The 26,932-nt window shown below is 38.4% G+C and overlaps 2 protein-coding genes across 2 annotated transcripts in view; one reads left to right on the top strand and one right to left on the bottom strand.

Annotated features, from left to right (window-relative positions):
* The window catches only part of CAMKMT (calmodulin-lysine N-methyltransferase), a gene marked incomplete at its 3' end in the record, with an annotated part of 438,709 nt that overhangs the window by 217,432 nt on the left and 194,345 nt on the right, over positions 1–26,932 (bottom strand). The window lies entirely within an intron of this gene.
* Positions 5,907–7,873, top strand: LOC308273798 (RNA-binding protein EWS-like; the record flags this gene model as incomplete). The annotated part of the gene is given in 4 exon segments (XM_080711140.1): positions 5,907–6,419; positions 6,421–6,624; positions 6,626–7,456; positions 7,460–7,873. Coding segments are annotated over 4 exon segments (1,962 nt in total).

The raw sequence follows: 26,932 nt of genomic DNA, 5'->3' as shown, positions 1-26,932 counted from the left end.
TAAACAAAACTACTCTTTACAAAATTATCTGTAACCTAGCCATCATTAGATCACATCAGATCCTTCTACCTTTTAAGTAAACATTTTATGAGAAAATTACTTATTTTTTTCTTTTTTTCAATCCTACTCAAATTCAGAATTTTCCTCTGTAAAAAGAGGAAAACTGGTATTGGGATCTTATGGCTTGCCCATTAAAGAATCACTCTAGTACTGTTCTAAACAGACTGATGAGAGAAAATGAACAGGTGCTACAGGTTACTCAGCTGTTCTAAAATTAAAGATTGATATTTTTCCTCTTGTTCTATTAGCAGACCTTTAGTGACACGTTAGCACTGGATAATGGTTGCAGCAGTTTAAGCCTCATGCTGTGATTTTTAACAGAAAGCCTAGCTACAGCAGCAAACAATGACATCTCCCCATAGTCAGTAACCTAATCAGGAAGCAGTTGCAGCCTGAGGCAGTTTGACTAAACAGCAAGAGAAATCCGACTTCCAATGTACTGACTCCACTTTAAAGACAATGGCCTGGCTTAATTAACACTGTATTCACTTGTAACTCAATCAATTTAGAATATTTGTCCTTTAACCATTGACTCTACCAGCTTAAAGAGAAAAAGAAAAAGAAGGCTCAAGCTGCTGAAAATCCCCCTTGATTTGTATAAACAGGCATTTCTGAAATAGGATAAATAACCATTGACATTAATGGCCAAGTTGCCCAAATGTCCAGATAATCATTCAAATAATCTTTTAAGATAAGAGAATTTCCTTGGGTATTTTAGGAATAAACATAGGATATATTAAATATATCCTATATATGTTGAAATTATATATGTTGAAATTATTAAATATATCCTATATATGTTGAAATTATTTTCTCATATCTCTCTTTTGGAGGGCCTTAAATGAAAAACATTAAGCTTTGCCCAAAACTTATCTATTTGAGATTATTTTTTCCAACAATAGCCTGGTAGATTTTGTCTACCAAGCTTATGGAATCTCATAAACTTCATTTGGCCTGTCTTGCCCCTCATCTTTGGTTTGACCAATGGAGAATAGTAAGTGCTAACTTGGCCCTACATTGATTTTCATTTAAAAATAATTAGCTAACAGATAATGAAAGTTCATTCAATAGAGATTAAACTGAAATAGCATGCTGAATTCTCCTAAATGACATAATTTTAAGAGAAATAAAGAAATGACTCTGTATAAGATCAACTATATTGTGTAAATATTTGGTAATTTGAAATCACCACTTTGTAAAACCAATTATAGTCTTTTTTGAAAGTCTCTGCATTCTGAAAAATTATACACCAAAAAGTAATAACACATATGAAAGAATTAGGGTTGGGGTAGGCCACTCAAAACTTTTAAACCAGAACATCAATGAAAATAATAATGCTAATAAAAACACTAGCATAGTTAATTTCTACTGAGATCTACCTTGAGTACCACAAACAACTATATGCAGCCTAAGTCCCTGGGCTCATTCTTCCTCCTTCTAGATATTTGTAGGTCCTAGAGGATGTCTGATTCAAAAGAGACTTATTTATTTATTTATTTATTTATTTATTTATTTATTTATGGTGCTGGGGATGGAACCCAGAGGCTTTCTACCTCCAGGCTACACTCCCAGACTTATTTTCTATTTTATTTGGAAACAGGGTCTCACTAAGCTGCTAAAAGCCTCACTAAGAGCTGAGGCTGGCTTCGAACCTGCATGATCCTCCTGTCTCAGCCTCCCAAGTACTGGGATTACAAGCATGCACCACCACGCTCAGCTCAAAAGAGACCATTTTTAAATTAAAATTTAAAATATAACTAATTCAAAGCCCAGCCATTGTCATTCATTTATTGTTTTAATTCAGGGCAATATCTTTACATTCTTGTCATCTGTTCGAACAGATGTACAGATACGATGGTTTACTATACTGGAAGAAACAAGAGCTTTAAAGCCATTAAATGAACTACTATTTGCACTTAAAGAATGAACTTTTGGCCAGGTGTCATGGCCCACCCCTGTAATCCTAGTACTTGGAAGGCTGAGAGAGGAGGACTGCAGATTTAAGGCCAGCCTAACTAACTTAGCAAGATCCTCAGTAACATATACTGAGATCCTGTCTCAAAAAAGTAAAAAGGGCTGGGGGTAAAGCTCAATGGTAGAGTGCCCCTGGGGTCAATTACCAGTCCCATAAAAAAAAACTATGAACTTTCATCTTTTTTTCTTAGGGTCTTCATAAACTGTTAAGGATTTCTCTTTAACTGGGAGAAAGCTTGTCCCTAACCACTCCAAATCTTCATCAAAAAATGGGAAAATGTCTTATAAGCCAATATAACATTCCCATGTTAAGCTGGACACAGTATATTCCTGTAGTCCCAGCTACTGAGATTGAAGGAGGATTGCTTGATCCTAGGAGTTCAAGGCCAGCCTACACGGTAAAGCAAGACTCCCATCCAAAACAAAAGCCATTGAAAATTTCCATATGTTATTCTTACTTCATTCCCTGATTTAAAAACTAGTAAGAATCAGTTTCTCTATAATAATAAAAAGAGAACTCTGGTTTGATGAGGTTGAGGAATGAAGGACGATGGAAAATAGAATATAAGGTCTCCAACCTGCACTCAGAGTCTCCCATTGTGTGGCCTTTAGTCCAGGCTTCTGCTTTTACCTCCCATATACATCTCACCAGATAAAGACACCCCAGAATGACATTTTATTTAGTCCTTGCCTATATATTCCTTAACTGTTAACCCTGAAACTATGGACTTCTCTGAATACTTCCCCCACCTTTAGGCCTGATAGTGGTCCTACCTCTTCAAGAGACCTCTTTTATCCTCCTTCCTCTCTCTTCTGACCTCTTGTTTTGCAACAAACTCTTTTATTTCTTTCCATGTAATGCTTTGAACTGCATATGTGTATGTATGTAAGTGTGTATTTATTCATACACATGAAACAGACTTACCTCCTTAGTAAGACTCTAAAGAACTTTAAGTGGAAGGCTTTGTTGTCATTATCCTCTTTTTTCTGTAACTTTCAAATAAGTTTTTATATATGGTAATAGCTCATTAAGAATATTTATTTATTTATTATTTATTTTATTGTGAGTGGTACTAGGGATTGAACCTAGGGGCATTCTGCCTCTGAGTTTCACCCTCAGTCCTATTTTATTTTTTTTAATTTTGAAACAGGGTCTCACTAACTTGTTGAGGTTGGCCATAAACCATGTAAGAATAAGTTGGTTTTTCATAGTTGGTTTTTGAATTTTAAACTTAAGTTTTAAAACTAACATCCCAAAATATAAAAATCGTACATATTTATGGGGTATTATGGGATGCTCCACTACATGTATGTTGTGTAATGTTTAAATCAGTTTAAACGTATCCATCTGCTTATACATTTATCATTTATTTATGTTGAAAACATTTGAATTCTTTTCTTCTTGTTCTCTGAAATATATAGTACATTATCAGTCTATAATCACCCTACCATGCAATGGCACACCGAAAAGCTTCTTACTCCTATTTAACTATAACTTAGTTTCCACTGGTTAATACTTCCTCATTCCTCCCCACACAAGTATTTGTTTTGTATTTTTCTAGGTGATTTTTAAGGGCATTATATGGAAAATTAATGTTTTTATAATAACCATTTTATTGTTGATGAATAATTTCAAATAAATGAAAAGAAGTTATGTACTGTTTCATCTGAAAGTGATTTTCACACACAGAGGAGACATAGTTTGACTTGATTATATTTATATGGCTACTTTCAGTAGCCTTTTCTGAAGCAATAGTCTTAGGATATACAAGCATGTGTAAACAGTAGAGATTAAATTAGGTAGGAGGATATTGAATTACATATAGAAATTGATAACCTTCAAATACAGATATAATAATCAGTTGAGAGATATAATAATAGAAAAAATTTCTTTTAATAGCAACAAAGGAGACAAAATACAGATAAACTTTACAAGTTATGTGCAAAATCTTTGTGAGAAGTTTTAAAAAATATTACTGGAATAGACCCTAAGAACAGACCAGAAGAAATGGAAAGACATCACTGTTCTAGACAGAATGGCTCAACATCATAAAGTGGCCTCCTAAATTAACATAAATTCAATGCAATCTCAACAAAAGCACCAACAACTTTGGAAATAACTAGTTGCGTTGTTGCTAAAATTCATATCAAAGAATAACATGTAATATTAGTTAGGAAAATATTATAGAAGAATAGCTATGAAAGCCAGGCATGGTGGCGCATGCCTACAATCCCAGTACCTGGGAGGCTGAGACAGGAGGATCTCAGATTCATGGACAGTCTCAGAATCTAGCGAGACTCTCAGCAACCTAACCTTTTTCAAAACAAAACAAAAAATAAGTAAAAAGGGCTGGGGGTGTAGCTCAGAGACAGAATGTCCCTTGGTTTAGTCCACAGTACCACACACACACAAAAAGAGGCTATGAGATGGGACTAGCCTTAACAGATATTAAAATATAAGATAAAGCTTCTATAACTATAATATTGTGACCGACACATGAAGAGACAGATAGCTAGTGGAATAGAATAAAAGATCCAAAAATATACTCAAGTAACATGAGAATTTAGTATATAATAAAGATGACATGTAAAATCATTGAGACAAAGGTAGACATTTACTAAAAAATGGTACCCAGATAATTTCAGAGCTATTAAGAAAGATATAAAATTAGATATATATCTTACATCATACATATGAATAAAATTTAAATGGGTCAGAGCTTTCAATGTAAAAATGAACTACACAAATACAAGATACATAGGTAAAATCTTTGTAAGCTATATGTAGATTCAAAATCCAGACAACAAAATTTTGGTGAGAAGAAACATAACTTTATGAACACATAACTTTTGAACACAATTATCTTGACTTTAAATCTCAGTCCACAAGCAACTAGAAATATAAATGAATACTGAACTCTAATAAATTAATTTGGTTTTTGCAGTGTTGATGGGTTACCAATTCGGAAACTTCTTTATTTTTTTTGCGGGTCTGGGAATGGAACCCAGGGGCATTCCACTTCCAATTTACACCCCCTGCCCTATTTTTTATTCTTTATTTTGAAACTGGGTCTCACTGAGTTGCAGAGGGCCTCACTAAGTAGCTGAGGCTGTCCGTGAACCGCAATCGTCCTGTCTCAGCCTCCCAAATGCTGAGATTACAACATGCGTGACCACGCCCAGCTTTGAAACTACTTTCTGTATATTTTAGAATTTAACAATAAATATATTGAGAAAAATGAGATCCAGGTTCTTGCTGATAAAAATAAGTTACAAATATGAAAAAGAAAAAAACAAAGCAAGAATGAAATTACAAGAATGAGCTCCATGGTATGTATATATATGTATGTATGTGTGTGTGTGTGTGTGTGTATATATATATATATATATATATGCATATATGTATATGTATGTATATGTGTATATGTATGTATATGTATGTATGTGTGTATATATATATATACACACACACACACACACACACACACACATTTTTAGCTTTGCCCCCTGCTAGAGCTTAAATGCAATTACATCTCAACAACAATAAGCAAATAAGCATACCTAAAATACACATCTGAGTTTTCAACTAACATTTCCTATTAGAAAGACCCAGTTTTCCTTGGAAGACTAGTGTTTTCATGGCTGAGTAAAAAGTACAAGATGAGGCTTGAATATGTTGTATCACAAAGTAAAAAAGTGTACAAAGAATAACAGAGCCATGTACAAAAGGACCAAGGAGCTTGAGGGGGCTCCCACAGCCCCTGGGACAATCTGGAACTATCTGAACAGTAGAATAATAAAAGCATTTTAAAAATTATTCTTTAGTCGGAGAGGGAGACGGACGTTGAGAGAACGAGGAGGAAGGAGAGAAAATGGCGTCCACGGATTACAGTACCTACAGCCAAGCTGCAGCCCAGCAGGGCTACAGCGCTTACACCGCCCAGCCAACTCAAGGATATGCACAGACCACCCAGGCATATGGGCAACAAAGCTATGGAACCTATGGACAGCCGACAGACGTCAGCTATACCCAGGCTCAGAGCACTGCCACCTATGGGCAGACCGCGTACGCAGCCTCCTATGGACAGCCTCCCACTGGCTATACTACCCCAGCGGCCCCGCAGGCGTACAGCCAGCCTGTGCAGGGGTACGGCACTGGTGCTTATGACACCACCACCGCTACGGTCACCACCACCCAGGCCTCCTATGCGGCCCAGTCTGCGTATGGCACACAGCCTGCTTACCCAGCCTATGGGCAGCAGCCAGCAGCCACTGCACCCCCGAGACCACAGGATGGTAACAAGCCCGCTGAGACTAGTCAACCTCAATCTAGCACAGGGGGTTATAACCAGCCCAGCCTTGGATACGGACAGAGTAACTACAGTTAATCCCCAGGTTCCTGGGAGCTACCCCATGCAGCCAGTCACCGCGCCTCCATCCTATCCTCCTACCAGCTATTCTTCTACACAGCCGACTAGTTATGATCAGAGCAGTTACTCTCAGCAGAACACCTATGGGCAGCCGAGCAGCTATGGACAGCAGAGTAGCTATGGGCAGCAAAGCAGCTATGGGCAGCAGCCGCCCACTAGTCCCCCCCCCCCCCCAGGCTGGATCCTACAGCCAGGCTCCAAGTCAATATAGCCAGCAGAGCAGCAGCTACGGGCAGCAGAGTTCATTCCGACAGGACCACCCCAGTAGCATGGGTGTTTATGGGCAGGAGTCTGGAGGATTTTCCGGACCAGGAGAGAACCGGAGCATGAGTGGCCCTGATAACCAGGGCAGGGCAAGTGGGGGATTTGATCGTGGAGGCATGAGCAGAGGTGGGCAGGGAGGAGGAGGCGGTGGAATGGGCTCTATAGAGCGAGGTGGCTTCAATAAGCCTGGTGGACCCATGGACGAAGGACCAGATCTTGATCTAGGCCCTCCTGTAGATCCTGATGAAGATTCTGACAACAGCGCAGTTTATGTGCAAGGATTAAATGACAATGTGACTCTTGACCTGGCAGACTCCTTTAAGCAGTGCGGGGTTGTTAAGATGAACAAGAGAACGGGGCAGCCCATGATCCACATCTACCTGGACAAGGAGACGGGGAAGCCCAAAGGCGACGCCACCGTGTCCTACGAAGACCCGCCGACTGCCAAGGCCGCTGTGGAGTGGTTTGATGGAAAAGATTTTCAAGGGAGCAAACTGAAAGTCTCTCTGGCTCGGAAGAAGTCCCCAATGAATAGCATGCGCGGTGGCATGCCACCGCGGGAGGGCAGAGGGATGCCGCTGCCGCTCCGTGGAGGTCCAGGTGGCCCAGGAGGTCCTGGGGGGCCCATGGGCCGTATGGGAGGTCGTGGAGGAGACAGAGGTGGCTTTCCCCCAAGAGGACCCCGAGGTTCCCGAGGGAACCCCTCGGGAGGAGGAAACGTCCAGCACTGAGCTGGAGACTGGCTGTGTCCCAACCCGGGTTGTGGAAACCAGAACTTTGCCTGGAGAACGGAATGTAACCAGTGCAAGGCCCCGAAGCCCGAGGGCTTCCTCCCACCGCCCTTCCCACCCCCGGGTGGTGACCGGGGCAGAGGTGGCCCTGGTGGCATGCGGGGAGGAAGAGGTGGCCTCATGGACCGCGGTGGACCCGGTGGAATGTTCAGAGGTGGTCGTGGTGGAGACAGAGGTGGCTTCCGTGGTGGCTGTGGCATGGATCGAGGCGGCTTTGGCGGAAGACGGGGTGGTCCGGAAGGGCCCCCTGGGCCTTTGATGGAACAGATGGAAGGAAGAAGAGGCGGACGCGGAGGACCCGGAAAGATGGATAAAGGAGAGCACTGTCAGGAACGCAGAGACCGGCCCTACTAGACACTGAGACCCGCAGAGCTGCATTGACTACCAGATTTATTTTTTAAACCAGAAAATGTTTTAAATTTATAATTCCATATTTATAATGTTGGCCACAACATTATGATTATTCCTTGTCTGTACTTTAGTATTTTTCACCATTTGTGAAGAAACATTAAAACAAGTTAAATGGTAGTGTGCCGAGTTTTTTTTCCTTTAAAGATGGTTGTTTAACTAAGACTTAACCATGGGAACCCCTGTGCGCATGCTCAGTGTCATTGTGGAGAATCAAGAGGGCCTCTAACTGTAACAATGTTCATGGTTGTGATTTTTTTTTAATAAAATTCCAAATGTTTATAAACAAAAAAAATATTCTTTAGTCCATGAAATAAAATGAGAATCCATGACTCAATACTAAAACATACATATATACATACAAAGTACACACACATACACAAGACAAGTGAGACTTCCGGGAAGATGGCGACCGAGAAAAGCGGGGCTTAAGAGCCCCGCTAACAACCAATCTCCATTACCACAAAACCAGCGCCTTTCATAGCCAGAAAACACCATCACCAGAAAAACAAAAAAACCACCAGGCTCCAAGAGAAAGCGGACTGAGAACAGAGCTCAGAGCCACAGAGGAGATACACGCGCCCGAGGACGCGGCAGCAGCGCCATACTGCCGGCGGCAGCGGCAAACTCACCAGACGGCTACAGCAAGTCAAGGTGAGCCGCTGCGGAACAGCCAGGCGGGATCTTTCGGCGCAGAGAGCATTTAGAGCTCCCAGTGGCTGAGCTCAGCACACGCTGCAGGAACTCAAAGTGGAACTCAAAACCAGAGAAGAAAAAATACGCCAGCCTCACAGCCGAGGGCGTGGCAGCGGCGCCATATTGCCACCAGCGGCAGCAGCAGTGAATTCACCGAGTCCAGTACAGCTACATCTGCGTACTCAAGAACAGTGAGTCAAATTGTGGGCCACAGAGGAGAAATCCCAGTACTGTACCCCCTGGGACTTGACCCAGTGAGGGAGTGGGGGTGGCAGAGATATCACACCATAGGAGAACGTGCAACCTGGCACCCCCCATAGTTTAAAGCAGCCTCTATCGACTCCCTGGGTCGGAGACTCTGTGATACAACCCAGTAAAGGAGTAGTGGGGTCTGAGATACTACAGACTCGAGATCCAGAGCACCTTAAGTGAAGTCATAGTGACCCAAGGGAAGAACCCAGAGAAGGCACAAACCTCCGAAATCATGGGAAAGAGGAATAACACTGGGGCAATGAATGCCCACAACCCCACAACATCAGAACCTGATAAAACAGAAAATCAGAGATTTCTAGAAGATCAAATCAGGAAAATAACTATAGAAATAATAGAGGTGCTTCGAAAAGAACTCAGAGAGAGCCAAAAAGAGATAAAGGATGCAATTAATGAAGTAAAGGCCTCAATTCAAAGCACAAACAACCGATTAGACCACATGGAGAACAGAATCTCACTCTTAGAAGATGAGCAATCCAAAAATGAATGCATAGTTTCTAATCTAGAAAAAAATATACAACAGCAGGAATCTGACATTGAAGAAATATGGGCCCATCTTAAGAGAGCTAACCTAAGAATAATTGGAATAGAGGAGGGAAAAGAAAGTGAAACCAAAGGGATCAACAATCTCTTCAAGGAAGTAATAGCAGAAAATTTTCCAAACTTAGAGCAAGAGGTTGATACATAGGCCCAGGAAACTTATAGAACTCCCTTTAGACAGGATCAGAGAAGAGGATCCCCACGCCACATAATTGTCAAAATGACCAATGTGGAAGCCAAGCAGAGAATCTTAAAGGCAACAAAAACAAAGGGCCAAGTGACATTCAGAGGCAAACCAATTAGAATCACTCCAGACTTCCCAAACCAAGTCATGAGAGCCAGAAGGGCTTGGAGTAACATATTCCAAACTCTGAAAGAAAACAACTTCCAGCCAAAAATGTCCTACCCAGCAAAACTTTCTATCAAATTAGATGGAGAAATAAGAAGCTTCCATGACAAACAGAAACTGAAGGAATTTATGTCTTCAAAACCAGCGCTAGAGAAAATACTCAAAGAGATTAACTACAAAGAAGAAATAGGTAACACTCACCAGAACCAGAGAAACAAGACTTTCCATCCAACAGACAACTAAGATTGGTTATCTGTGGAGATTCATTATTTATGTTAGTCTTTTACCTATCTCCAAATTGTATTGTTTGCCTTTATTGTTGTTAATTTTTAGGATTTCTAGTTGGAATATTAATATACCTTCAGATATAGCATTTGGAAATATTTTATCCAATTCTATTAGTAACTTTTAACTCTGTTTACATTGTCTTTGGATATATAATATTTTTTTATTATTTTTTAGGGAGTTTGTATATTCTTCTGTTGCCTGTGCCATTGAAATCATATCCAAGAAATCACTGCCAATTTCAATGTTGCGAGGTTTTATGACCCAGATTTTCTTCTAAAAGTTTACAGTCTTAAGATATATATTTAGATCTTTTATCTATTTTGAGTTAATACTTGTATGTGGGATTAGGTAAGGGTCCAATTTTATTCTTTTCCATGTAATTATTATTTTTCAACAATATTTAATTAAAAGATTATTATTTCCACCACCAAATGTTCATGGAAACCTTGTCAAAAATAACTTGGCAATATAGGGAAGAATTTAGCTCTAGGCTTGTATTTAACTCCAATAGTTTATATATCTGCCTTTAGAACAGTACTACACTGTTTCAATTATTGTAGCTTTATATGGTTTGAAATCAGAAAATATATATCTGCTAGCTTTGTTCTTTTTCAAGATTGTTTTGGGTATCTAGAATCCATATTCCATATTAGGATAGATTTTTTTCCTGAAAAATAAATATATAAATATATGATAGTTTCACCTAAAAAAACAAAAAAAAAATCCTCTGGTAGGAAAGAAAGCAAAAAGAAATATTGAAATGTTATCTTTAAGTCGTCAAAAGCTTGGTATCAGACAAATGAAACTGTTATGTGAGATTAACATTTTTAATTTTGGATAAATTGCTATAATACTAGATGTCAACCACTAAGCCAAGCATGGGAAGGAGGGATGGGGAGAGAATGGGGTGGGGATTGGGTGGGGGCTGACTGGGCGATGTGTGCATGTATGTCTATAAAAGTTTGTATCCCACTATGATGTATGAATACAGTGCACCAATAAAATAAAATAAAATTAAATTAAATTAAAAAAAAGACAAGTGAAATGAGAAGCTCTTTCTTACAGTAGAATGCCATCTCATAAATGTAGAGGGAGTTATTTGGCAGTCATTATAATAATAACTGGTTCAGGTATGATACATTAAAGTACACTAAAAGGGGTAGCTGAAAGTTTGAAGAGGAATAATATTTTTTTTTGAGGGTCTGGGGATGGAACCCAGGGGCATTTGACCTCCGAGCTACACCCCATGCCCTATTTTTTATTCTTTATTTTGAAACAGGGTCTCACTAAGTTGCAAGGGCCTCACTAAGTAGCTGAGGCTGTCCAAGAACCGTGATCCTCCAGTCTCAGTCTTCCAAATGCTGGGATTACAAGCTTGCACCACCACACCTGGTGGAATAGTATATTTAAGTAGTCTCAAAGTACCTGCCTGTGATTACATATTACTTATAAAAAATAGTAACTGTAACAATAGAAAACCTGGAAGTCATTATATTATCATCAAGTGATGATAGTCAATGTTTCTGATTGTGAAAACAGTACCACATATTTTATGATAAAAACATTGCTTCTGTGATATGCCTGCCAACAAGACATAGCTTAACTTGATCATGAGGAAATAAAGGACAAACCCAGGCTGAAGGCCATTAAATAGAATGACTTCATTCAACAGAATGACTGGTCCTTCCTCTTCAAAAATGTTAAGGTCAAAGTAGACAAAAAAAAAGGCTAAGGAACTGTTCTGGATGAAAAGATATGAAATAGACATGACAACTATATTAATTGGACATGACAACTACATGAAATGCGAGCTGAGTATGGTGGTGCATGCTTGTAACCCCAGTACTTGGAAGGCAAAGACAGAAAGATTTCAAGTTAACTGCCAACCTCACTACTTAGTGAGGCCCTCAAAACTTAGTGAGATGCTGTTTCAAAAATTAAGAATAGGAAGATGGAGACCAAGGGAAGCAGGATATATGAGTCCTGTGGACACTTGGTTTCTATTACTGTAAAAATAGTGTCTTGACAAAAGAAAGAAACCAGCATAATGTTGGACAGAACACTGACAATGGAAAGGCAACAGAAACAAGGTTAGAGGCAGATCAGAGAGCAAAAAAGTACCCTGCCTGCCTCCAACAGCTGTTTGCTGCCCCCAGCAATGGGGACCATGTTAACTGCAGCAGCACCATCTTGCCTTACTGTGCTAGGACTAACAGCAATACAGCATTCAGAGACCCCCCAGCAAAAAAGCCACAACCTGAAACAAAGTAAGCGGCTGCAGGTCATGAGAATTGTAAGCAGTCACCTCCCCTCCCAATACCCAGACCCTGACTATAATTTGCAACAATGGCAGCAAAAATTACTGCATACTCCAGAGATCCAGAGTTGTGCTCATCAATACAATAAGTGAACCAGCCATTCACTTGGGAAACCACCCAGCGTGGCCAAAGGGACTTGTGCAACAAGCAATAGACTTACATGATCTGAGACTTCACCCTGGTGAAGGTGGAGATAGAGCTTGCTGTGAACACAGCAAAGGTACAGATTAGCACACAGCCCCCAGGGCCAATCAAGCAAAAAGGCCTACAGTCCCCAGGGCTCAGAGCCTAGTAGGGTCTCCTGAGATCACCACAGACTACCCGATCATGGTGTTTGGGGAGCAGTAAGACCAACCCACCTCTAGCTGTGGAGAACTCAGACTCTTCCATATACATTGGGTCTGGTCCCAGTGACAGCTGCAACCTACACAGGCTGGGAGAGATATAGGTTCAGCATTGGTGGAAAATGTGGAGAACTGTGCTTGACACTAGCCATTGCCAGTGATACCAGCCACCTGCATAGTCTGAGAGAGTCTCAAAGACATTATTTCTGAAAGCTCAAAGAATCAGGCTTGCAACAGGAAAGATGCGAGTGGCACTCAGTGCTTGCACAGAGAGAGACACGCAACCAGGGTTCCAGTCAATGAAGGAGACCAAAAATCAGGGCTATAAACTGACATTACTACAGGTTACAGAGCAAATGAAAGTGCTTGCAAGATATTTGAGAACCTATTACAGAATGTGAACTTTAAACAGCTAAAGGAATCCACACAAATACAGGAAAACCATAGAGGCCAAGTCTGCATGGGATTCATATATTTGTAGGGTTGTATTATTTGTTGTTGTTTTGCTTCAGTTTTTATTATTTTGTATGTGTGACTGTGTGTTGCACAGTTTGTTTGCTCTCTTCCCCACCCCTTTTACAAGATTCTTCCCTCATATATATCCACTCTCTTCTGACCATAAATTTATTTTTTTCTTTTCTTTGTCCAATGTTAAATCCACTTCCTATCACAAAATTAAATACTATAAGTTGGTTACTAGAATCCAACTAAATATTCACTATCTTTCATTTCTATTGTGTATTACCTTACCAAACTCAAACTCTCATTCAGTTCAATCCTATCTGCTACTTTATCCTGTTCTTGCATCTACTACTTCATAACCTTCCTCCTCTTTCAACCTTCATCATTGATTACAAGAGACCTTGACCTTGTACATACCAGCTGACACATACATGTGAGAGAAAGCTATTCAAAGCAACAAAGATACAAACTTAAGAAGCCGGAAATCATGAGGAAAAATAGCAAAGAAGCAATGAGCTCCCACAACCCCACAATAGCAGAATCCAACAACACAAAACTGCAGAAATTTCCAGAAGGACAACTCAGATATTTAACAGTAGAAATGATACAGATTAAAAAAAAACAATTTAGAAAACAAGCCTGAAAAAAATAAAGAAACAAATAAAGAATCTGACACACTGAACAGTAATCAAAAAGAAACTCTGGGCCAGGCATGATGGCGCATGCTTGTAATCCCCATACTTGGGAGGCGGAGACAGGAGGATCGCGCAGGTTTGAAGCCAGCTGTGCTGGCTTAAGAGACCCTGTTTCCAAATAAAAATATAAAATAGGTCTGGGAGTGTAGCCCAGAGTTAGAAGGGCTTCCAGGAACCTCAGTACCACAAAAAAAAAAAAGAAAAAGAAAAAGAAAGAAAGAAAAGAAAAGAAAAAAGAAAAGAAAAGAAAAGAAAAAGAAAAAAAAACTCTGAAGGAAGTGAAGGATGGATGCAATCATTGACATGAAGGCATCAATACAAACTATAAATGATAGACTAGAAAACATGGAAAATAGACTCTCACTCACTCTTAGAAGATGACCACTCCAAAACTGTATGTATAGTAGAGAATTTAGAAAAAAGAATCTGACAGCACGAATTGGACATTGAAGAGATATGGGCCCATCTTAAAAGAGCTAACCTAAGAATAACAGGCATAGAAGAGGGAATAGAAGGTGAAACCAAAGAGATCAACAATCTCTTCTAAGAAGTAATACCATAAAAATTTCCAAACATAGAAAAAGAAGTCAATACACAGATACAGGAAACTGATAGAAGCCCCATTAGACAAGTTCAGAAAAAATGTTCACTACGCCATGTATAGTCAAACTGACTAATATAGAAGCCAAGGAGAGAATCTTAAAGGCAACAAAAGGAAAAAACCAAGTGACATTCAAATGCAAACAAATTAGAATCACTCTTGGATCACAAAACTAAGTCATGAAAGTCAGAAGAATCTAGAGCAAAATATTTCAAACTCTGAAAGAAAACAACTTGTAGCCAAAAGTATCCTACCCAGAAAAAATATCTCTCAAATTCTATGTGGAAATAAAATCTTCCATGAAAAACAGAAGCTGAAAGAATTTATGTCTTCCAAACCAGCATTACAGAAAATACTCAAAGAGTAACTGGAAAGAAGAAATAATTAGTAAATGTCAGAACTAGAGAAACAGTAATTTCCATCAAACAAACAACTAAGAAGGAAAAAAACACTACTGCAAACAGAAGTTAAAACTCAAAATGTTAGGAATTAAAAATCATCTCTCAATAATCACTGCCTCAACTACCCAATAAAAAGTCATAAAATGGCAAAATGGATTAAAAACCAGAATCTATCTATCTGCTGTAACAAACATTCCTTACAAGTATAGTTACAAACTAAAGATGAAGGACTGGAGCAAGGTAATCCATGTCAATAGAACTATGATATCAGACAAATTATACTGCAAACCCAAGCTTATCAGAATAGATAAAAAAAAAGGTCTTTTTTTTTTTTTTTTTTTTTTTACTGGTTAAGAAGAACAATACTGCAAAAGGAAATAATGATAGTCATCATTTATGCCCCAAACAAAGGTACAGCCACTTTCATAAAAAAATTGATTTGTGACAATTAAGTCACACATAGATCCCAATACAAAAATAATGGGAGACTTCAACACTCCTCTCACACTGCTAGACCGATCCTCTAGACAAAAGGTCAGTAAAGATGCCTCAGACCTAAAGAACACAATAAACCAAATGGACCTATTAGACACATACAAAATATTCCACCCAACTACAGCAGAGTTCACTTTTTTCTCAGCTGCTCACAGAACCTTGTCCAAAATAGACCACATCCTGGGCCACAATGTGAGCACTAGCAAATTCAAAAAATGTGATATACTCCCTTGTATCTCTTCAGACCACAATGGATGAAACTAGAAATCAACTAAAAGAAGACCCAGAGTAACCACATAAAGAGGTGAAGACTGAACACCACACTGCTGATTGAGGAATGGATCACAGAAAAAATAAGGGGTGAAATTAAAAAATTCCTAGAAACAAATGAAAATAGAAACACAACCTATCAAAAACTCTGGGACACCTTGAAGACAGCATTAAGAGAAAAATTCATAGCACTGAGTGCCCACATAAGAAGAACAGAAAAATCACCAAATAAATAAGCTAATGACACACCTCAAAACCCTTGAAAAACAGGAACAGTCTAACTCCAAAGCCAACAGAAGACAAGAAATTATTAAAATTACAGCAGAAATCAATGAAATTAAGAATTTTAAAAATACAGAAAACCAACAAAACGAAAAACTGGCTTCTTGAAAAACTAAACAAGATAGATAAACCACTAGGCAACCTAAACAAAAGAATCAATCCAAATTACTAAAATAAGCGATTAAAAAAGAAAGCATTACCATTGACAGTGTGAAAATCCAAAGGATTATCAGAAACTACTTTGAAAACCTATACTCCAACAAAATGGAAAACTTAGAAGAAACTGACAATTTTCTAGACACATATAACCTTCCTAAATTGAACCAAGAAGATACAGAAAATTTAAACTGACCAATATCAATCAAACAGATTGAAACATCAATAAAGAATCTACCATCAATCAAAATCCCAGGACCAGATGGTTTCCCAAGTGGATTTTATAAAACCTTTATAGAAGAGCCAATCCCAAAACTCCTCAATATAGTCCATCATAGAAAGAAATAAGACTCTCCCAAATACATTCTACAAAGCCAACATCACATTAATACCCAAACCAAAGAAAGCTTAAGTAAAGAACACTATAGGCCCATATCACTGATGAACTCAGATGCAAAACTGCTAAACAAAATACTAGCAACCCACATTCAAAACCATATTAAGAAAATCATACACCATAACCAAGTAAAATTCATCCCAGGGATGCAAGGCTGGCTAAACATACTAAAAAACAATCCATGTAATTCATCACATAAACAGAACCAAAGACAAAAATCACATGATCATTTCAATAGACACTGAAAAAACATTCAACAAAATCTAACACCCATTTATGCTAAAAGCACTGCAGAGAATTGGAATAAAAGGAATATACCTCAACCTCATAAAGCCCATATATAATAGGTTCACACCCAACATTATATTAAATGGGGAAAAAGTACAAGAATTCCCCGTAAAAACAAGACCAAGACAAGGATGTCATTATCACCACTTCTTTTAATATAGTACTTGAGACTCTAGCCAGAGCAATGAGGCAAGAGAAGGACATCAAAGGAATACAAATAGAAAAAGAAGAACTAAAATTATCCTTATTTGTGGAAGATATGATACTATACTTAGAATACCAAACAAACTCAACCAACAGCCTTATAGAACTATCAACAAATTCAGCAGTGTCTGGATACAAAATCAATCTTAAAGAATCAGAAGCTTTCCTGTATGCCAACCACAAATCCACTAAAACAGAAATCCAGAAAATACTTCAATTAATGATATCCCCCCCAAAAATAAAATATTTAGAAATGAATCTAACCAGAAAGGTAAAAGACCTCTACAAAGAAAATTATAAAACATTTTTAAAAAAATCAAAGAAGACCTTAGGAGATGGAAAGATCGTCTATGCTCTTGGATAGGCAGAATAAATGTAATCAAAATGGCCATTCTTCTAAAAGTTATCTACAAATTCAGTGTAATACCCATTAAATTACCAAGATCATTCCTCACAGACATAGATCAATCATTCCTTAAATTCATTTGGACTTACAATAAAACCAGAATAGCCAAATAGTTCTCAGTAACAAGACCATGCAGGAGGCATCATAACACCTGATACAAGCTATACTACAAAGCCATAGTAATAAAAACAGCATATATTGGAACAAAAACAGACACATAAACCAATGGAGCAGAACAGAAGATTTAGAAATAAATCCACACACTTATGGCCAATTGGTTTTTGACAAGGAGACCAAAACCCTACACTGGGAAAAAAAAAGATAGCCTCTTCAACAAATGATGTTGGCAAAACTGGTTAATAATATACAGAAAAATAGAAATAAACCCCACATTCTCACTCTGCACAAAGTCAACTCAAGATATATCAAAGACTTGGAAATTAGACCAAAGACCTTGCAGTTCCTTGAAGAAGGCATAGGTCCAACAATTTGACACATAGGCATATGTAAAAACTTTCTCAACAAGACCCCAAAGGCACAAGAATTTCTAAAAAAAGATCAATATGTGGGATTGCATTAAACTGAAGTTCTTCTGTACAGCAAAGGAAACTATCACAAATCTCAACAGAGAGCCAACAGGATGAGAGAAAAATTTTGCCAATTATTCCTCTGACAGAGGATTAATATCTAGAATATACAGAGAACTCAAGAAACTCACAGGTAAGAAAACAAATAACCCAATAAAAAATTGGACAAGTGAACTAAATAGACACTTCACTAAAGAAGAAATTCAAATGCCCAATAAATGTATGAAAAATGTTGAATATCATTACCAATCAGAGTGATGCAAATCAAAACTATCCTGTGATTTCACTTAGCTCCCACTAGACTGGCAATCATTAAAAACACAAACAACAAATGCTGGTGAGGAAGGAGAAGTGGGAACTCTAATACATTGTTGGTGGGATTGCAAATTAATGCAACCACTTTGGAAAACAGTATAGAGGATCCTCAGAAGAATGGGACTGAACCTACCATATGATCCAGCAATACCATTTTTGGGAATCTATCCAAAAGAATGAAAATAAAACTACCTAACTAATGAATGCATATCTATGTTCACAGACACATTATTCACAATTGCCACACCATGGAACCAGCAAGATGTCCATCAACAGATAAATGGATTACAAAACTATGGGATATGTACACAATAGAATTTTACTCAACTATAAAGAATAAAAAAATTATATAATTTATAGGAAATTGGAAGGAATTGGAGAACATTATGTTAAGTGTGATTAGTCAGTCACAAAAAGTTAAAAAAAATTGAATGTCTTCCCTAATATGCAGAAGCTAGGGGTCATAGGAGGAACTCTATAATAACAATTAGAAACCATAATGTGTAAATAATGTGACCTAAAAGAGGGGATTGGGAGGAAGAAAGATAGAAATTCCCCAATGTGCATGATGTATACCCATTAACATATCAAAGTCAATCACTAAGCCAAACATGAGAAAAGGGGAGAGGGAAGAAATGAGGTGGGAATTTGGGAAGGATTAAATGAGTTGTGTATGCATGTGTCTCTACTATCTTGTACTCCATTAAGATGTGTGACTACAATACACCAATAAAAAATTTTTTAAATTAAGTATAAATATAGGGCTGGGGGTGTAACATAAAGGTAAAATGCCTTTGAGTTCAATCACCAGTACCTCAAAAAAATACACAAAAAGCATGACTGAATATTGGATAATGGTGTGGGTGAAACAGCTATAAAGAATATCATTAAAACCGGGCATGCTGGCACACGTTTGTAATCCCTTCACTTGGGAGGCTGAGACAGGATGATCACACAGGTTTGAAGCCAGCCTCAGCTACTTAGTGAGGCTCTCAGCAACTTAGTGAGACCCTGTTTCCAAAACATATATATCTATATATATCTCCCAGAGGTAGAAGTCTATGGGTTCCACCCCCAGTACCACCAAAAAAAGAAAGAAAAGAAAAAGAAAAAAAAGAGTATCATTGATAAAACTGGTAAAACCTGAATATGATTATGGATTGTGGGTTAGATAATAGTAAATATTAATATCAATGTAATATGAATATCAATAAATTTCCTGATTATGATGACTGTACCATAGTTATGTATAATGGAGAAGAATGAAAACTCACACTGAGGTACTTAGGGTTAAAGTGATACTATGTCTAGAATCCACAAGTACTTGAGAAAAATAATATAGATAGGCAAGTGTGTATGTGTGTGTGCATATATATATATATATATATATATATATATATATTATGAATATATATAGAGAGGGAAGTATTACACACACGAGAGAAAGACCAAAAAATGTGAGTGAGATAAAAAATAATGAAGTTTTAGACAGATGTAAGTAATGGGTGAACTTAAGTAAAGGGTATGGAAGAATTAGCAAATTGCATACAACTTTTTTTTTTTAAGTTTGAAGCTTAAAAACATTTAAAAGGGGTGCATAAATATATGAGTGAGTGTGTGTGTGTGTGTGTGTGTGTGTGTGTGTGTGTGTGTGTAAACATGGCTGTCCTACACAACAGTTCCCTCGTGAAGGTATCATAAACAAAAATTATTTTCCAATGAGAAAACTCAGGGACAATTTGGAAAATAACTTTAAAACTTTTTTGTGTGTGTAGTACTGGGGTTCCTGGAAACCCTTCTACCTCCGGGCTACACTCCTAAACCTATTTTATATATTTTATTTGGAAACAAGGTCTCTTAAGCCAGAGAGGCTGGCTTCAAACCTGTGCAATCCTCCTGTCTCCACATCCCAAGCGCGGGGATTACAAGTGAGTGCCCCCATGCACAGCTAACTTTAACATTTTGAAAGGAAGGTTAATCTATACCCAGGGAAAGAAAAGTTATCAGAATATATTGGATATATTGGTCATGTTAGTGTGAAAAAAAAAAAGGAAAAAAAAGGAAAAAAAGGAAATGAGAACTTGAGAGCCCAAATGCTTAGAAAGTGAATTAATCAACACATATGGAATCTCTCTGCAGAAAGAAAAAAGTTGTCAGTAAGACATGAAAATAATTTCTCGAAAAAAGGGACTCAGAATGGAGTTCAAAACCAGAAAGAAAATACTCCAACCTCATGGCAGAGGGCGCAGCAGTAGTACCATATTGCCAGCAGCGGCAGCGAGTTCACCTCGCCCATGACAGCTCCAGATCAGCGCACTCAACAACCCACCAGGCTCCAGAGAAGGTAAACAAGGAGCTGAAGGGAGCAGCTGCGGATCATTCAGGTATAATTCAGCAGTTTTTTCAGCGCAAAGAACATCTAAAACTCCCAGTGGCCAAGCTCATCACGCCCTTCAGGGACTCAGAATGGAGCTCAAAACCAGAAAAGAAATACTCCAGCCACATGCCAGCTGACGGCGTGGCAGCAGCGCTATATTGCCAGAGGCAGTGGTGAGCTCACCGTGCCTTCCAGAGCTGCAGATGAGCATACTCAATAACCATAGGTGAAATTGTAGCCCCTAAAGGAGAAATTCCAGTACTGCATCCCCAGGGACTTGCGCAGCTTTGATAATCTCCCTGGGTCTGAAATTTTGCAGTCCAAACCAGTGAAGGAGTAGCGGTGGCAGAGATACCACACCATAGTCCCAACTCCCTGTGGGAAAAAACCCAGCATGGTACCCCCATGGTCTCACACAGCCTCAATTAACTCCCTGGGTCCGAGACTTTGCAACACAATCCAGTAAAGGAGTAGTGGTGACTGAGATTACCACAGACTTGAGACCCACAGCACCCTAAGTAAAGTCATAGTGACCCAGGGAAGAACCCACAGAAGGCACATACTTCCGAAATCATGGGAAAGAGAAATAACAATGGAGCAATGAACGTCCACAAACCCACAACATCAGAACCTAATAACACAGAAATTCAGAGATCTCCAGAAGATCAAATCAGGAAAATAACTGTAGAAATAATAGAGAACTTTCTAAAAGATTTCAGAGAGAATTTAAAAGAAATAAGGATGCAATCACTGAAGTAAAGGCCTCAATTCAAAGTATAAACAATTGATTAGACAACATGGAGAATAGAATCTTGCTCCTAGAAGGTGATCACTCCAAGAACGAATGCATAATTTATAACTAATGAAAACAAATCAGACAGCAAGAATATGACATTGAAGAAATATGGGCCCATTTTAAGAGAGCTAACCTAAGAATAATTGGAATAGAGGAGGGAAAAGAAGGTGAAACCAAAGGGATCAATAATCTCTTCAAGAAAGCAATAGCATGAAAATTTTCCAAACATAGAGCAAGAGGTCGATACACAAGTCCAGGAAAGTTACAGAACTCCCTTTAGACAGGATCAGAAGAGGTTCCCCATGCCACATAATTATCAGAATGACTAATGTGGAAGTCAAGCAGAGAATCTTAAAAAGGCAACAAAAACAAAAGGCCACATGACATTCAGAGGCAAACCAAATAGAATCACTCCAGACTTCCCAAACCAAGTCATGAGAGCCAGAAGGGCTTGGAGTAACATATTCCAAACTCTGAAAGAAAACAACTTCCAGTCAAAAATTTTCTACCCAGAAAAACTTTCTATCAAATTAGATGGGGAAATAAGGAGCTTCCATGACAAACAGTAACTGAAGGAATTTATGTCTTCAAAACCAGCGCTAGAGAAAATACTCAAGATTAACTACAAAAAAGAAATAGGTAATACACGCCAGAACCAAAGAAACAAGATTTCTCATCCAACAGACAATTAGGCGAAGAAGAATCAACAGTATCTCAAACAGAAATAAAATCTTAACATGCTAGGAATTAGATTATCTCTCAATAATCACACTGAATGTAAATGGCCTCAACTCCCCAATAAAAACACATAAAGTGGCAAAATGGATTAAAAACCAGAATCCAACCATCTGCTGCTTACAAGAACCACACCTTACAAGTAAAGATAGGAAAAAACTCAAGGTAATGGGCTGGAGCAAGGTAATCCATGCAAACAGAACTCGAAGGCAGGCAGGACTAGCAACGATGATATCAGACAAGTTAGATTTCAAACCCAAACTTATTAGAAGAGACAAAGAAGGTCATATTTTGCTGGTAAAAGGTATAATCCAGTAAGAGGAAATAACAATAATCTATATCTATGCCCCAAACATAGGTGCAGCTACTTTCATAAATCAAACTCTTTGTGACATGAAGTCACACATAAACCCAATACAATAATACTGGGAGACTTCAACAAACCTCTCATGACATTAAACAGATCTTCTACACAAAAGGTCAGTAAAGATGCCTCAGAACTAAAGAACACCATTAACCAAATGGACCCGGTGGACACATATAGAATGTTTTACCCAACTACAATAGAGTTTACATTTTTCTCAGCTGCTCACAGAATCTTCTCCAAAATAGATCACATCCTGGGACACAAAATGAGCACTAGCAAATTCAAAAAATGTTACATACTTCCCTGAGTCATTTCAGACCATAATGGAATGAAACTAGAAATCAACTATAAGAAGACCCAGAGAAGCAACATAAATATGTGGAGACTGAACACCACACTTCTGAATGAAGAATGGGTCATAGAAGATGTAAGAGGTGAAATCAAGAAATTTCTAGAAACAAATGAAAATAAAGATACAACATATCAAGACCTCTGGGACACTTTGAAGGCAGTAGTAAGAGGAAAATTTATAGCACTGAGTGCTCACATAAGAAAAACAGAAAATCTTCAAATAAATAACCTGACACACCTCAAAGCCCTTGAAAAGCAGGAACAATTGAACTCCAAAGCCAGTAGAAGACAGGAAATTACTAAACTTAGAGCAGAAATTAACAAAATAGAGAATTAAAAAAATACACAAAATCAACAAAACTAAAAGCTGGTTTCTTGAAAAAATTAACAAGATTGATAAACCACTAGCCAACCTAACTAAAAAAAAGAGAGAATCAACCCAAATTATGAAACTAAGATATGAAAAAGGAGACATTACTGATGACAGTGTAGAATTCCAGAGGATTATCAGAAACTACTTTGAAAAACTATACTCCAACAAAATGGAAAATCTGGAAGAAATCGACAACTTCCTATATAAATACGACCTTCCTAAATGGAGTCAAGAAGATATAGAACACTTAAACCAACCAATAACAATCAAAGAGATTGAAACAGCAATAAAGAGCTTACCATCAAAGAAAAGGCCAGGACCAGATGGTTTCCCAAGTGAATTCTATAAAACCTTCATAGAAGAGCTAGCCCCAATACTCCTCAAACTATTTCATGAAATAGAAAAAACCGGGACTCTCCCAAATACATTCTATGAAGACAGCATCACACTAAAACCCAAACTGAATAAAGACAGTTCAAGGAAGAAAAACTACAGGCCTATATCTCTGATGAACTTGGATGAAAAACTATTAAACAAACTACTAGCAACACGCATTAAAAACCACATCAAGAAAATCATACACCATGACCAGGTAGGGTTCATCCCAGGGATGCAAGGCTGGTTCAACATACGAAAATAAATAAATGTAATTCATCATATAAACAGAATCAAAGACAAAAATCACATGATCATTTCAATAAATGCAGAAAAAACATTTGATAAAATTCAACATCCATTTATGATTTTAAAAAAACTGCAGAGAATTGGAATAGAAGGAACATATCTCAATATCATAAAGGCAATCTACAATAAGCCCACCCCAGCATCATATTAAATGGGGAAAAACTTCAAAAATTCCCCCTTAAAACAGGAATGAGACAAGGATGTCCATCATTACCTCTTCTCTTAAATATAGTACTAGAGACTCTAGCCAGAGCAATAAGGCAAGAAAAGGAAATCAAAGGAGTACAAATAGGAAAAGAAGAACTCAAACTTTCACTATCTGTAGATGACATGATACTATATTTAGAAAACCCAACAAACTCAACCAAAAGGCTTATAGAACTGATCAACAAATTCAGCAAAGTGTCTAGATACAAAATCAATCTTAAAAAATCAGAAGCTTTCCTGTACACCAACCATAAATCCACTGAAAAAGAAATTCAGAAAACACTTCCATTCAGGATCTCCCACAAAAAAATAAAATACTTAGGAATAAAATTCACGAAGGAGGTAAAAGATCTCTATAAAGAAAATTATAAAACATTGAAAAAAGAAATTGAAGAAGATCTTAGAAGATGGAAGGATCTTCCATGTTTATGGATTGGTAGAATAAATATCATTAAAATGGCCATCCTCCCAAAAGTGATCTACAGATTTAATGCAATGCCCATTAAACTACCAAGATCATTCCTCAAAGACATAGAAAAATCAGTCCTTAAATTTATCTGGAATAACAAAAAGCCCAGAATAGCCAAGGTAGTTCTGAGCAACAAAAACCATGCAGGAGGAATCACAATACCTGACTTTAAACTATACTACAAAGCCATTGTAATAAAAACAGCATGGTACTGGCACAAAAACAGATACATAGACCAGTGGAGCAGAATAGAAGACCCAGAAACAAGTCCATTCTCAGCAACAAAAACCATGCAGGAGGAATCACAATACCTGACTTTAAATTATACTACAAAGTCATTGTAATAAAAACAGCATGGTACTGGCAAAACAACAGATACATAGACCAGTGGAGCAGAATAGAAGACCCAGAAACAAATCCATTTACATTCAGTTTGATTATAGAGAAATAATTTTTAATTCCTAACATGTTACGATTTTATTTCTGTTTGAGATACTGTTGATTCTTCTTTGCTTAGTTGTCTGTTGGATGGGAAATCTTGTTTCTTTGGTTCTGGCATGTATTACCTATTTCTTCTTTGCAGTTAATCTCCTTGAGTATTTTCTCTAGCGCTGGTTTTGAAGACATAAATTCCTTCAGTTACTGTTTGTCATGGAAGCTCCTTATTTCCCCATCTAATTTGATAGATAGTTTTGCTGGGTAGAAAATTTTTGGCTGGAAGTTGTTTTCTTTCAGAGTTTGGAATATGTTACTCCAAGCCCTTCTGGCTCTCATGACTTGATTTGGGAAGTCTGGAGTGATTCTATTTGGTTTGCCTCTGAATGTCATGTGGCCTTTTGTTTTTGTTGCCTTTTTAAGATTCTCTGCTTGGCTTCCACATTAGTCATTTTGACAATTATGTGGCGTGGGGATCCTCTTCTCTGATCCTGTCTAAAGGGAGTTTTATAAGTTTCCTGGACCTGTGTATCAACCTCTAGCTCTATGTTTGAAAAATTTGTTATCACTTCCTTGAAGAGATTATTGATTTCTTTGGTTTCACCTTCTTTTCCCTCCTCTATTCCAATTGTTCTTAGGTTAGCTCTCTTAAAATGGGCCCATATTTCTTCAATGTCAGATTCCTGCTGCCAGATTTTTTTTTTCTAAAGTAGAAACTATGCGTTCATTTTTGGTGTGATCACCTTCTAGGAGTGAGATTCTATTCTCCATGTGGTCTAATCTGTTGTTTATACTTTGAATTGAGACCTTTACTTCAATGATTGCATCCTTTATCTCTTTTTGACGCTCTCTGAATTCTTTTAGAAAGTTCTCTATTATTTCTACAGTTATTTTCCTGATTTGATTTTCTAGAGATATCTGAATTTCTGTGTTATCAGGTTCTGATGTTGTAGGTTTTTTGGGCATTCATTGCTCCATTGTTATTTCTCTTTCCCATGATTTCGGAAGTATGTGCCTTTTCTGGGTTCTTCCCTGGGTCACTATGTCTTCACTTAAGGTGCTCTGTATCTCAAGTCTATGGTATCTCAGTCACCACTACTCCTTTACTGGGTTGTATCACAAAGTCTCAGACCCAGGAGTCAATCGAGGCTGTTTTAGACCATGGGGGTGCCAGGCTGGGCGTTCTCCCACAGGGAACTGCTACTATGGTGTGATATCTCTGCTGCTGCCACTCCCCCACTGGATTGGACTGCAAAATCTCCGACCCAGGGAGACTATCTGAGTAAGTCCCTGGGGGTGCAGTACTGGGATTTCTCCTCTAGGGGCTGCAATTTGACTCATGGTTGTTGAGTGCGCTGATGGAGCTGTATTGTATTGGGCAAACTCGTTGCTGCTGCCACTGGCAATATGGCGCCGCTGTTACGTCCTTGGCCATGAAGCTTGCGTATTTCTTCTCTGGTTTTGAGCTCCCCTCTGAGTCCCTGCAGGGTGTGCTAAGCCAGGCCCCTGGGAGCTTTAGACACTCCTTGTGCCAAAAAAACCCTGCTGAATTCCACCTGGCTGTTCTGCAGCTGCTCACCTCAGCTTGCTTTCCACCTCTCCTCTCTGGAGCCTGGTGGTTTGTTGAGTGCGCTGAATTGGAGCCTTCTGGTGAATTCACCGCTGCCACCAGCAGTATGGCACTGCTGCTGTATCCTCAGCCGTGAGAACAGCGTATCTTCTCTCTGGTTTTGAGCTCAGTTCTGAGTCCCCCTCCTCTCTGGAGCCTGGTGCTGCGAAGGAAGATGGCGATGGCGTGGCTCCACGCCGCAGCTCCGGCCGTGGCACTGCAGGCTGGTTTAATTTCT

This window comes from Muscardinus avellanarius, assembly GCF_963383645.1.
Source record: "Muscardinus avellanarius genome assembly, chromosome: 15".
Classification (NCBI taxonomy): domain Eukaryota; kingdom Metazoa; phylum Chordata; class Mammalia; order Rodentia; family Gliridae; genus Muscardinus; species Muscardinus avellanarius.
This window is presented reverse-complemented; position numbering and strand designations above follow the sequence as displayed.